This window comes from Schistocerca americana, unplaced genomic scaffold (genome assembly GCF_021461395.2).
Source record: "Schistocerca americana isolate TAMUIC-IGC-003095 unplaced genomic scaffold, iqSchAmer2.1 HiC_scaffold_24, whole genome shotgun sequence".
Lineage (NCBI taxonomy): Eukaryota > Metazoa > Arthropoda > Insecta > Orthoptera > Acrididae > Schistocerca > Schistocerca americana.
Genome location: NW_025725950.1, coordinates 2,646,189 through 2,659,563, shown reverse-complemented (window position 1 = coordinate 2,659,563; position 13,375 = coordinate 2,646,189). Strand labels below are relative to the sequence as shown.

Here is a 13,375-nt window from a genome sequence, read left to right as displayed (position 1 = left end):
AGTTCAAAGAAGGGCAGCTCATTTTGTATTATTGGGAAACAGGAAAGTGCATGCCACAGATATCGCATGTGAATTGGGGTGGCAGTCATTAAAGCAAAAGCATTTTGCTGGAGCAGGTTCTTAAAATTTCAATCATCAATTTTCTCCTCCGAATGTGAAAATATTTTGTTAGAGCCCTCTTACATAGGGAGAAATGATCATTGTAATAAAATAAGAGAAATCAGAGCTTGTACGGAAATATTGAAGTGTTTGTTTTTCCTCAAATGCTGTAGGGGAGTGGAATGGTAGATAAAGAGGTTGAGGGTGGTTCTCTGAACCCTCTGCCAGCATTTAATTGTGAATTACAGACTAGTCATGCAGATATAGATTATGTAGATAGGCTTTCAATATTGTGCACTGATTCTCTAATTTTATACATTGCTCAAATACTTTCGTGGCGCTTTGGAGTGACCCCTTTAAAATAACACTTTACCAGTGTTCTTAATATGTATTTTGGTAACCAGGTTGATAAGAAGTTACAACAATACTCTCTTATTACTCCCCAGTTTTGGGTTTTATTAATGAACAAAATCGCCACAGTGTTCCATAACAATTACGGGCTGAAGTTTCCTGCTGATGGAACCAATATGATTTTCTGTGTTTCTGAGCATACAGGTTGTGTACGCTGTTTGGAGTCTGGTGTATGCTGAATCAAATGTTTTTATTGTTGTGATCTTCCATCTGAAGATTGGTTTCATGGAGGTGACCATGCTAGCCTATCCTGTGTGACCCTCTTCACCTCTGCATAACTACTGCAGCGTACAATAACTTGAACTTGCTTACTGCAGTCAGTTTTTGGTCTCCTACAGTTGTTACCCCCATTATATTCACAGATGACCACATATTGTGGAAATTGCATATTGTAATGTAGGATGCAACAATAAGGTACAGAAAGTTTCTGTTGAAAATTACGAATTATTTAGGAATAAAGGAGATGGCTCACCAAAAGGCAGAAGCACTGTCTCATCGATAGGCACACAAACAAAAGGTATGTAGAATGAGATTTTCACCGTTCAGTGGAGTGTGCACTGATATGAAACTTCCTGGCAGATTAAAACTGTGTGCCGGACCAAGAGTCAAACTTGGGACCTTTGCCTTTCGTGGGCAAGTGCTGAGCTATCCTTGCACGACTCACGACCCGTCCTCACAGCTTTACTTCCACCAGTACCTCGTCTTCTACCTTCCAAACTAAAAGGTACGTTACTTGGCGAGCTTCCAGAATGCACTTTCTTTTTCTAGCTGTAGGGAAAACATGTGCGCGCGCCCACACACACACACACACACACACACACACACACACACACACACACACTCTCTCACATGCGCATGCATGTCTCCTTATGCTGTGGTCGCTCAACTGCCAGCTCTTTACTGGCCCATGGTGAGTGTTCTGGAGTGAGGTGGGGCTTTAGAGTGGGGTAGGATGGGGTGGGTTGAGGCAATGTGAGAGATGGAGAGAGATGGGAGGGGTTTGGAGGGAAGCATTTAGTGGCTCGTGGGAGAGTGGGGAGCCATCTGTGGGCTAGCTAGGGGTGCAGGTAGAGGGGTCAGGTGCCAGACAGCTGGGCACTCATAGACTAGGGTGTGACGTGAGATAACAGCACACAACTAGCTGATTTGCGAGGGGGGGAGAGAGGGGTGTGTGTGTGTGGGGGGGGGGGGGCTGGGAGTTAACTTGGATTTAGGCCAGGAAGCAAAGGATGTGCTGTAAGTATGGCTACGAAAGTTGAGTATTCTTAAATAAGATCAGCTGGTGCCAATGTATTGGAAAGTAACTGGCACACAAAGTGCAATTGTGGCTCCTTTTTCTTCAAAAGTTTTAAATAGTCTGCAGAGCAAATTGAATTAGGAGGATCAGGCATTTGTGTGGGTCTAGGAAAGTAAGTTGTAGAGCCAGATAAAAGGCGCACAAGACAGGAGGGGTACTACTACTCATCACAGCTGTATCGTGCTACTAGTACATGTCAGTGTGAGTGCACCGAGAGTGGTGTTGCCGTACATGCGTCTTTAAATTGGTCACCGACTGATCATTGCAGGCTGGCTGCTGGAGGCCGTCTCTGGGAGCCAAGCGTGCCGTGCGGTCCCTGCCGTGCCATCTGCTGGTGACTCGCACATATGTTAGTGTGGAACAGTGCTGACTGACTCTCTGTGTGATTCTAGTTTGCAATGTGCACATCAGTGTTCTGTGTCTTGTTGAGTCCTTAGAGGCATATTGTTCGGAGGTTATTATTAAAGCCATATTTGTGCGACTTGGATCACACTTCAGTATTTATTTATTTATTTATTTCTTGTTCCATAGATCCAGTTAGTGAGTCAATCACAAGGATATGGAACGTGTCAAATTGTACAGGTTTCAATTTAAACTATACAAGGGCAATTCAATGGCAAATTGTACATAGTTTAAGTAAGACATACTATAAATACAGTAACAGATACAATATCAGCTAGATAACATAACAACCATTTGACAGAAAAAGGAGTTTCAAATAAAGGTTAAAGGCAAGAGCACAAAGTTAAATCAGATATTAGGCCTACAAGAGTAAATACATGTACAGCCAATCTGTTGTTACAAAAAGTGAGCTAATTCCCAAATGCACAATAAAATCAATTGATCTACTTCTAGACACAATAAGTTTAGTGATGCTATACATTTTCTTTCAGGTATTCATCCACAGTATAATAAGATTTCTCTGTCAGGTAATCTTTGAGAACTCGTTTAAATTTTGGCAGTTCTGTATGAACACATTTGATATGTAGTGGTAGAGCATTGAACAGCTTAATGCTGGAGTAGTAAACTCCTTTTTGTACCAGAGTGAGACGTTTCATTTCTAAATGTAGATTGTTTTTGTTTCTGGTGTTATAACCATGGAATTTACTGTTGTCTTGGTAGATGGAATAATTTTTGCACACAAAGGTCAGCAAGGAAAAAATATACTGTGAGGCAGTTGTTAGGATACCTATCTTCCGAAACAAGTGCCTGCAAGAGTGTCTTTGATTAACCCCACACGTTATTCTGATTGCTTTTTTTTTGGATGGTGAAAACTTGTTTTGCAAGTGGTTGGTTCCCCCAGAATATGATAGCATATGACATCAATGAGTGGAAGTAGCCAAAGTAGGCAACCTTAATAGTGTCGACTTCAGCCACTGAAGAAATTACCCGTAGTGAAAATGTTGCCGAGCTAAGTTTTTTACATAGATGAAGAATGTGAACTGACCAATTACATTTACTGTCTATGTAAGCACCCAGGAATTTTGTTTCTTCAACTTTCTGTATTGGTTGATCTCTACATTTTATGTCAATTTCATTGGGATTACTTTGTGATGTATGGAACCTCATATAATGAGTTTTATCTGCATTGAGTGAGAGACGATTTGAGGAGAAACAATTTAAGATGTCATTAAAAACAGTAGTTGTAGTTTTTTCAAGATCATGATCAGTCAAATCGTCAATTAGAATTGTGGTATCATCGGCAAACAGGGTAAATTTGCTGTTTGTCTCAGAACAAAGAGGAAGATCATTAATAAAGATGAGTAAAATCAGTGGGCCCAAAACGGAGCCTTGAGGCACACCACACGTTATCATGCCCCATTCAGACGAGGCAGGTTCTCCAGAAGAGCCATTTAGCATTACAGTCTGCTTCTGATCCTGTAGATATGATTGTAGCCACAAGCCAACAGTACCACCTAAACCATAGTATTCTGCCTTTTTCCAAAGAATTTGGTGGTTTACACAGTCAAAGGCTTTCGTAAGATCGCAAAAAATACCCACTGGAGACATTTTTTTGTTAATGGCTTCCAAAACTTGGTTGCTGAAAGAGAATATTGCCTGTTCAGTACAAAGACCGGCACGAAAACCAAACTGATTTTTGCTTAAGATACTATGGAATTTGAGATGGTCTACAATCCTCCTGTGCATGAGTTTTTCTAGAACTTTCGAGAAGGTAGTTAATAGGGATATTGGGCAATAGTTTGTAACAATGCTTTTATCCCCTTTTTTAAAGAGAGGAATCACTACAGCCAACTTAAGTCTGTCAGGGACAATCCCATCTTGTAGGGATGCATTGTATATGTTGCATAAGGTGGGACTAACAAATTTATAACAGTGTTTCAGTATTTTACTAGAAATATTGTCCACACCAGCAGAATTTTTGTTTTATAATGATCTAATTACTCTTATGACTTCGCTTACAGTAAATGGAGATAAGGATAACTGTGGGATTCTGTTGCTAATAGCTTTCTGTAGGAGGGACAATGATTCTTCCATAGAACCATTACAGCTTGTCTTCTCTGCTGCTCTCAAAAAGTGGTTATTAAATATTTCTGCAACCAACTCAGGTTTCTTTATGATATTGTCCCCTGTTTTAATCTCTACCTGAGACATGTTCCCTGTTGTCCTGCCAGTTTCCCTCTTTATTACATTCCTTATAGTTTTAATTTTATTTTCTGAGCTTTCAATTTCTGACTTTATGCACATACTTTTAGATTTATTTATAACCTTCTTGAGAATGCTACAGTAAAGTTTGTAGTGTTGTCATTTCTTTGGATCATTACAAGTCCTGAGAGAACTGTATAACATCCTTTTTGTTCTACAAGATGTTGTTATCCCTGTAGTGATCCAAGACTTCTTGGCATTGCCTATATGACTATTTCTAACTACTTTTTTTGGGAAAGATGGACTCAAATACAGACATGAATTCATTTAAAAATGAATTGTACTTTTTGTTTACATCTGTTTCCCTATCAACTCGGCTCCAGTCTATCTCTTTTAGGCTATCACTGAATTTTTTAAGGCCCTGTTCATTTATTATCCTAAAAGATTTCCAAGAATGCTCGGAACTGTTGCACACACTGATGTAATTGAGCCTAAGCAATTGACCACCATGATCAGAAAGGCCAAGGATTGGATGTACAGTGATCTCATTCCATGTAGACTTATCTATAAATATATTATCTATCAGACTTTTACTGTTAACAGCAACCCTAGTTGGGAAATCTACTATTGTCATCAGATTATAAGACTCCATTAAATGTACTAAATCAGCTTTACTATTGCTCTCATTTAGGAAATCAACATTAAAGTCACCAGTAATTATCAAGTTCTTGGACTTTGAGTACAGTATGGATAATAAAGAGTCTAAGTGCTTAAGAAATACATTCAAATTCCCTGAGGGAGATCTATACAGTGCTAACACTACAGCCGTGAAGTCATTTACAGTAATCTCAACACCACATACTTCAATTTGTTGCTCTATACAATGGCTCTTTAAATCTAATGCATTGTAAAATATGTTGTTTTTTACATAAATTACCACTCCACCTTTTTCCATGATGGTTCTTGAGTAATGCGCTGCCTGACACACAGTATTACTTGGTTAGTACATCACCACAAACATATGGACCGGGACTGTACATGCTTTGACAGTTTGCTACGTCTCTCTCTTCTAGGACTGACATGGTAGCTGCCTTGCATTTCTTAATGACTCTGACCTTGTCAACCACAAACCGAATCTTAGTACAGTCATGATTTCCCTGAAGAGATTACATGACAGCAGAGACTTGTAAAATTGTGTTACCCATTTCTCTAGCCAGTGAAGATTCATTCTATACCTTCAGATACAGTGTCATTTAGGAGTAGAACAGCAAGAAATACGTAGCTCCTCTAACAGTAATGACAGTTTATCACCTCCCAACACTACATGTGCCAATGTTTCAGTGCATTTTTGAATATGTTTGTTAACAGATTCATCAACACAACAAAAATTTACGATCTCAGTAGCATCTTATTTCTTAACTCATACTTTACTATTCATCAGAATCTTCATCGCTGCTCTTTGATTCGTCAGAGCTCCCTGCTGTACTTTGTTTTATTTCATAGTCAGAATTAGTTGAAATACCACCTACCGTATTTACCCAAATCTAAGCCGCACTCAAACCTGAAAAATGAGACTCGAAATAAAGGAAAGAAAAAAAAAAAAAATTCCCGAATCTAAGCCACACCTGAAATTTGAGACTTGAAGTTCAAGGGGAGAGAAAAGTTTTAGGCCGCACCTCCAAATCGAAACAAAGTCGGTCCATTGTAATATGAGACACAATTTAGGTCGAATGAATGACGATACAGCTACAGTAGTTTGGTTCGAGTCGTAAGCTTAGCAGTTAAGCTTTACCAGGTAGCCTTTGCTATGCGTCAGGCGCTCCATCCGTATTTATACTGGTACCCTTCCTTTTTCATGTGCTTCATCTGGTTTGAATCAATTGCTTATTTTGCTTTGATCTGATAAGTGCCGTTTTCCTTGTTATAGGCGTTTATGTCACTCTAAGCTGAAAATGCATTACTGTACTGTGTCATGCATTGTTTGTTGCTAGTGCGTGTTTGCGGCCTGTCGTCACTCGTGGCATGGCTTGCTTTTGTGCACGCTACCGCTGCCTAAAAAAAAAAAAAAAAAAAAAAAAAAAAAAGAAGAAGAAGAAGAAGAAGAGTGAGAAATCATCTCATTAGCGAAACAATGGCAAGAGACTACTATTTGTTGTTCCTTACACTGCTGCTTTCTTTGATAATGATCAACAAGAACCAAATAATAGACTGCGTATGATAGAACATGTTCTGAACGAGAGTTAGGTGAAAATATTTCTCCATTTGAAAATCTTTGCGGCCGCTTCTTTAGTACATCAAATTCTGCACAGAAATTAGAGTCATCTTGGATCATCTTGGATATAAAAATCTAGTCAGTTGCCGTGCTTCATTTCTGACTGTATCACTATTAGGCATAAGAATAATATGAATATAAACATGACACGATACGTATATTCCTCCGCGTTTGCTGTTGTCTCACTCTAGTTTCGTAGTTTATTAGGCAGACAGGATTTAAATAAGATAGCAGCAAACACGAAAGAATATGTGGCAAAATGTTTATATTCGTATTACTCTTATGATGAAGAGAATACTGCATGTGATTCACATTTCATCAGGTTCCTATTAGCAACCGTCTCTTCTCACAGGTAGGAAAAAATTCAGAACATTGAGTTGGCCATATTGACAAACATCCCAAACAGTCTTGCCGGTCGGATTTTCGTAATACATTGAAGTTCTGCTACATTCGAAGATGAACAATACGGAATTTGTATTTACTTCGTTGGATAATGTATGAAAATTGTCTTCCACCTTTTTTTTTTTAATTTATTTACTGACGCAGAGGTTTTGGCGCCAGTATTTATCTTTGTGCCTACGAAGCATGCCTGTGTAGCGCTACATATATTCGACGGCAGAAATTAGTTCTTTCAGCACCTACTGACATTTTTCAGAACTTCCACTTGCTTTGCACTCGATTCCAAGCCGCATGCGGTTTTTTGGATTACAAAAACCAGAAAAAAAGTGCGGCTTAGATTTGAGTAAATACAGTACATCCTCTCCTTTGGATTCAACTTCTTAAGTATTATATTTCAAGTCAACACCTGCTAATCTGTGAGACCGAAATGATGAGCCATACTACTCTATTTCACTGTACCTGTATGTTTCATTTGTATAACATTTTATTCCATCATAGATGCTGCACTTATAGTTTCATATATGCATTGCAGCAGCAGACACAATAAAAGTAGCAATCAGCAGTGCTTAGTTTGTTGAATGGGTAAAAAATATGCCATTGTCCCAGTTCCACATATCCCCAAAATTTGATTCTGCCAAATTCTGTACTCTCTGAAATCGAATGTTTAATCCAAAGATGAAAGTGAACAAGTTTGATGCAGTATTGCTAATATTGTTTATTACTCATCTTGCTGAATGAAGTGCATACCGTATCCTTTCTGAAAGGTTTGCAGAAGTAATGCACATACCAGTTTTCTAAAAACTTACATTGAGATTGTGCTCTCCTTCCTCTTGTACAAATTAGTAGAGCCCTTCGGATTACTCCACAATATGCCTCTTGGCAAGGTGGTAACGACAGTATTATGAAAAGGATAGATTGGCACTCACTGTATAGTGTAGATGTGTTGCTGGCAGGGGGGGGGTGGGGGTTGGGGGTGGGGGGGAAAAGGAACACCACCTATTATTAAACACGTAAGCTTTTGGTGCAAACCCCCCCCCCCCCCCCTTCCCTCACACACACACACACACACACACACACACACACACACGCACACGCACACACATGCGCGCAAATGCAGATCACACATACATGTCCACTGTCTCCGGCTGCTAGGGCCAGACTGGAAGCAACTGTGCATCATGGGAGAAACAACGGTCGGGTGTGTGTGTGTGTGTGTGTGTGTGTGTGTTTTTTTTGTCCACTTTGGAAGAAGACTTTCTGATGGAAAGCTTACGTGTTTAGTAGTCTTTTTGTTGTGCTTGTCTGTGACCTAACATCTCCTGTATACAGTGAATAGCAATGTATCTTTTTTATAATATGGTCATTACTCCAGCCTAGATTTCTATTGTTTGTTGCCTTTTAAGACCTTATAAAGACAGTTACTGACAATTTCTTTTTTCTTATTGGGGAAAAGTAAAACCATATGGGGGCCAGACGTAGATTGTAAATGAATATGGAATAGAGTATTTTTATTCTCCCTGTATGCAGTGTCAATAACGTCACCTCACACACTTCATTTCTGGCAGCACCTCCTTCTCAACACATGACTGTCCCCCACCACCTCACCATAGTCTTCAAGTTATATCCTATAGCACTTCTGGGTGGACAAATAGATGAAGGATGTAGTTTAAAACAGTATAACTAAACTTAAAAGTCAAACTGCCCTTTTATAGAGACTGCCATCATTATTTAAACATACTAAACAACATCAAAACAGTCAAAAGAAATTTTTTTTCAAAAGAGCGGAAAATTGTAGTGAAATTCATGAGAGGATTGTTTTAAATTGTTATATCTTAAATCAATAAGTATGTCAGCATTTCCCAGGATTTTCTGGCTTAATTAAGACTAGGTCATGCCACCACAGTGGTCAGACAGTGGACTTGACTTCCAGAGGACAACGGACCCGAATCCCATCGGGCCATCAAAATTTGGGTTTTCCTTGATTTCCCTAAATGATTTAAGACAAATGCTGGGATGGTTCCTTTGAAAAAGATGACATTCGGCTGAGGAAGCTAATTTCTGTGGCATGTCTGATGACACAGTGCTGGTGGAAGCACAAGTATTTCAGAGCACACCATTCATTGCACATTGTTAAACATAGGGCTCTGCTGCAGACAACCCCTGTATGTTCCCATGTTGACAACACAGTTGAATTACAATTTCTGTGGCTCAGGAGCATTGAGATTGGGCAGTGAATCAATAGAAATGTGTCATCTGGTTGAGTCATTCGAGTTTTGCATTACACCTACTTGACGGTTTTGTGCACATACACTGTCAACAGAGTGAATTGGTGCTTGAAAGGTGCACTTTGCTACAGACTTAGGCCAGTGGGAGCAATATTATGCTATGGAGGACATTCACCTGGTCTTCTATGGGTCCTGTGGTAGTAACTGAAGGCTCCATAACAGCTTTGTTCTGTGTGAACATTATTGTGCACTGTCCGCACCCTGTCCCTAATGAAGGTGACATGTTTCAACAATATGACTTTCAGTGTCACGAGGCCAGAATCAAATTCACCCCTTCTGAATCTGATGGAATACATCTGCGATGCTATCAGATACCAGTTCTGCACCCAGAAACCACTGATCTCCAATTTATGGGAATTACATGTCCTGTGCTTAGACATGCGGTGCTGCATAATGCTGGGAACATACCTCACATAATGCTGGGAACATACCTGAAATTTGTTGAACTTGTCTTACACAAAATCACTGCTGTATTGTGTTCCAACAGTGGACAAACACATTATCAAACAGGAGGTCATAGTGTTTTGTCTCATCAGTTTATATATTCAATGCTTGAATGAAAGGTGTGCTCTTTTCCTTTTTTCTGCCATTGCGTGTATGTGTAAAGCAGGATGTTCTACCATTTGGGCTTGTTTATATGATGGCTGTCAGTGTTACCACCTGCACAGATACTAAATGCTCCTTTTCTGAAGACCTTTTATCTTGAGAACACTTTCAACTTTGTTTCACAAATGGCAGCACAGTTTCATGTAATTGTTAAAATAATACTTTCAGCAAAAGATGTGTGCGTTGGAGTGGGGAAAAAGATTGGAGATGTATGTAGTTTAATTTTCATAAATTGTTAAGAAGGTTAACAGCTTGGCATGCTAAGATAAATTCAGACATTCTCTAAAAAGAGAGAAAAAGATTAATTTAACAGAATCAGTGAGGTATACAAATATAACAACAGACTTGTAGAACCATTATTTTGTAGGTTAGATTAGATTAGATTCAGCTTTTGTTCCAAGACCCAAAACATGAGACGATTCTCATGGGTGAGTAACATGCCAGAAAGTATAACATAAAAAATATAAAACATTTGAATACCCTGATCATTTGTCAGGAGATTGTCAAACTAGGTGAATACAATACAAACTGGAACAGCTAATATTTTCAGAATTGATACGCTGTCAGACTGAAACATTGTTATGCACTATTCATAAATTTATCAAACAAAAAGTACATAATCTTGACTGTTATGACAAAGTGCTCTCAGAACTGAAATCTAACAGACATTCTTATTTAAGCTGGCCTAACAGCCACTGTTAAGATATTCATGTATAGAGTAGGATGAGTTGCCTATCAAAAAGTCTTTCAAACTCTGTTTAAACCATGCTTTATCTGATACCAAGTTTTTAATGGTGTCTTTCTTCCACAGATAAATTGTGTTGTAATGCGAGGTTTTAATGAAGATGAAGTGTGCAGTTTTGTGGAGTTAACAAAAGAGAAAAATGTTGATGTAAGATTTATCGAGTACATGCCTTTCAGCGGCAACAAATGGAATGATGGGAAGATGGTCTCATTTAGTGAAATGGTCCAAATAATTAGAAAGCAGTGGCCTAATTTTGATCCTCTGCCCAATGGGCCCAATGATACCTCAAAGGTACGTGCAGTATTACATATGAACATACATTGAAAATAATTTAATGTTTATGACTTACTACCAATCACAATAATACTTCACATCTGCTGGTGGTATGAGAGATGGACTGGTTTAGTTACATATTTCTCATCCCATTCAGTAAGTCTGTCCTGGCCTGGGTTTCTCTGCAGCTTTTCTACAACTCTCCCCATTTCCTAAACCTTGACAATCCTTTTCTTTCTTCCCTTTTCCGTCCCCTTATTGTTTCTGCCAGAAGAAGAAGCCACTGGCTCCGAAAGCTTGCACATTTCCATAACTTTAAGGGGAAAACATTCTTTTTCACTTTTTTGGGTTTTTACCTGATTATAAAATTTGCAATTTTCCAAATAAAATGATATGTATATTACTTATAAACTTGCGTGGGAAGTATTTTATTTTATTTTCTAAAATATAATCTACACTAGTTGAAAATGTTAAAATTTTGACACACATTACTTCAAGACCTAATAAAATCGGTAATTTTTTATATACAGGGTAGTCCATTGATCGTGACCGGGCCATATATCTCACGAAATAAGTGTCAAACGAAAAAACTACAAAGAACGAAATTTGTCTAGCTCAAAGGGGGAAACCAGCTGGCGCAATGGTTGGCCTGCTATAAGGCGCTGCCATAGCTCAAACTGATATCAACTGTGTTTTTTTAAATAGGAACCCCATTTTTTATTGCATATTCATGTAATACGTAAAGAAATGTGAATGTTTTAGTTGGACCACTTTTTTCGCTTTGTGATAGATGGCGCTGTAATAGTCACAAACATATGTCTCATAATTTTAGACGAACAGTTGGTAACAGGAAGGTTTTTTAAATTAAAATACAGAACGTAGGTACATTTGAACATTTTATTTTGGTTGTTCCATATGTGATACATGTACCTTTGTGAACTTATCATTTCTGAGAACGCATGCTGTTACGGCGTGATTACCTGTGATTACCACATTAATGCAATAAATGCTCAAAATGATGTCTGTCAACCTCAATGCCTTTGGCAATACGTGTAACGACATTCCTCTCAACAGTGAGTAGTTTGCCTTCCGTAATGTTCGCACATGCATTGACAATGCACTGACGCATGTTGTCAGGCATTGTCGGTGGATCACGATAGCAAATATCCTTCAACTTTCCCCACAGAAAGAAATCCGGGGACGTCGGATCCGGTGAACGTGCGGGCCATGGTATGGTGCTTTGACAACCAATCCACCTGTCATGAAATATGCTATTCAATACTGCTTCAACCGCACGCAAACTATTTGCCGGACATCCATCATGTTGGAAGTACATCGCCATTCTGGCATGCAGTGAAACATCTAGTAGTAACATTGGTAGAACATTATGCAGGAAATCAGCATACATTGCACCATTTAGATTGCCATCGATAAAATGGGGGCCAATTATCCTTCCTCCCTTAATGCCACACCATACATTAACCTGCCTAGGTCGCTGCTGTTCCACTTGTTGCTGCCATCATAGATTTTCCGTTGCCCAATAGTGCATATTATGGCGGTTTAGGTTACCGCTGTTGGTGAATGATGCCTCATCGCTAAATAGAATGCATGCAAAAAATCTTTCATCGTCCTGTAATTTCTCTTGTGCCCAGTGGCAGAACTGTACATGACGTTTAAAGTCATCGCCATGCAATTCCTGGTGCATAGAAATATGGTACGGGTGCAATCGATGTTGATGTAGCATTCTAAACACCGACGTTTTTGAGATTCCCAATTCTCACGCTTTTTGTCTGCTACTGATGTGTGGATTAGCTGCCCCAGCAGCTAAAACACCTACTAGGGCATCATCATTTGTTGCAGGTCGTGGTTGATGTTTCACATGTGGCTGGACACTTCCTGTTTCCTTAAATAATGTAACTATCCGGCGAATGGTCTGGACACTTCAATGATATCGTCCAGGATACCAAGCAGCATACATAGCACACGCCCCTTGGGCATTTTGATCACAATAGCCATACATCAACACGATATCGACCTTTTTCGCAATAGGTAAACGGTCCATTTTAACACAGGTAATGTATCACGAAGCAAATACCGTCCGCACTGGCGGAATGTTATGTGATACCACATACTTATATGTTTGTGACTATTACAGCAGCTGGCTGGAGTGGCCGAGCAGTGCTAGGCGCTACAGTCTGGAAACGCGCGACCGCTACGGTCGCAGGTTCGATCCTGCCTCGGGCATGGATGTGTGTGATGTCCTTAGGTTAGTTAGATTTAAGTAGTTCTAAGTTCTAGGGGACTGATGACCTCAGAAGTTAAGTCCCATAGTGCTCAGAGCCATTTGAACCATTTTTGACTATTACAGCCCCATCTATCACAAA

The 13,375-nt window shown here is 39.3% G+C and overlaps 1 protein-coding gene across 1 annotated transcript in view; it reads left to right on the top strand.

The window, feature by feature from the left end:
- Positions 1-13,375, top strand: part of LOC124575364 (molybdenum cofactor biosynthesis protein 1-like) — a 72,688-nt gene that overhangs the window by 17,477 nt on the left and 41,836 nt on the right. The window contains exon 4 of the mRNA XM_047131169.1: positions 10,785-11,009. Within this exon, the coding sequence (XP_046987125.1) occupies positions 10,785-11,009 (225 nt within the window). The remainder of the gene's footprint in view (positions 1-10,784; positions 11,010-13,375) is intronic.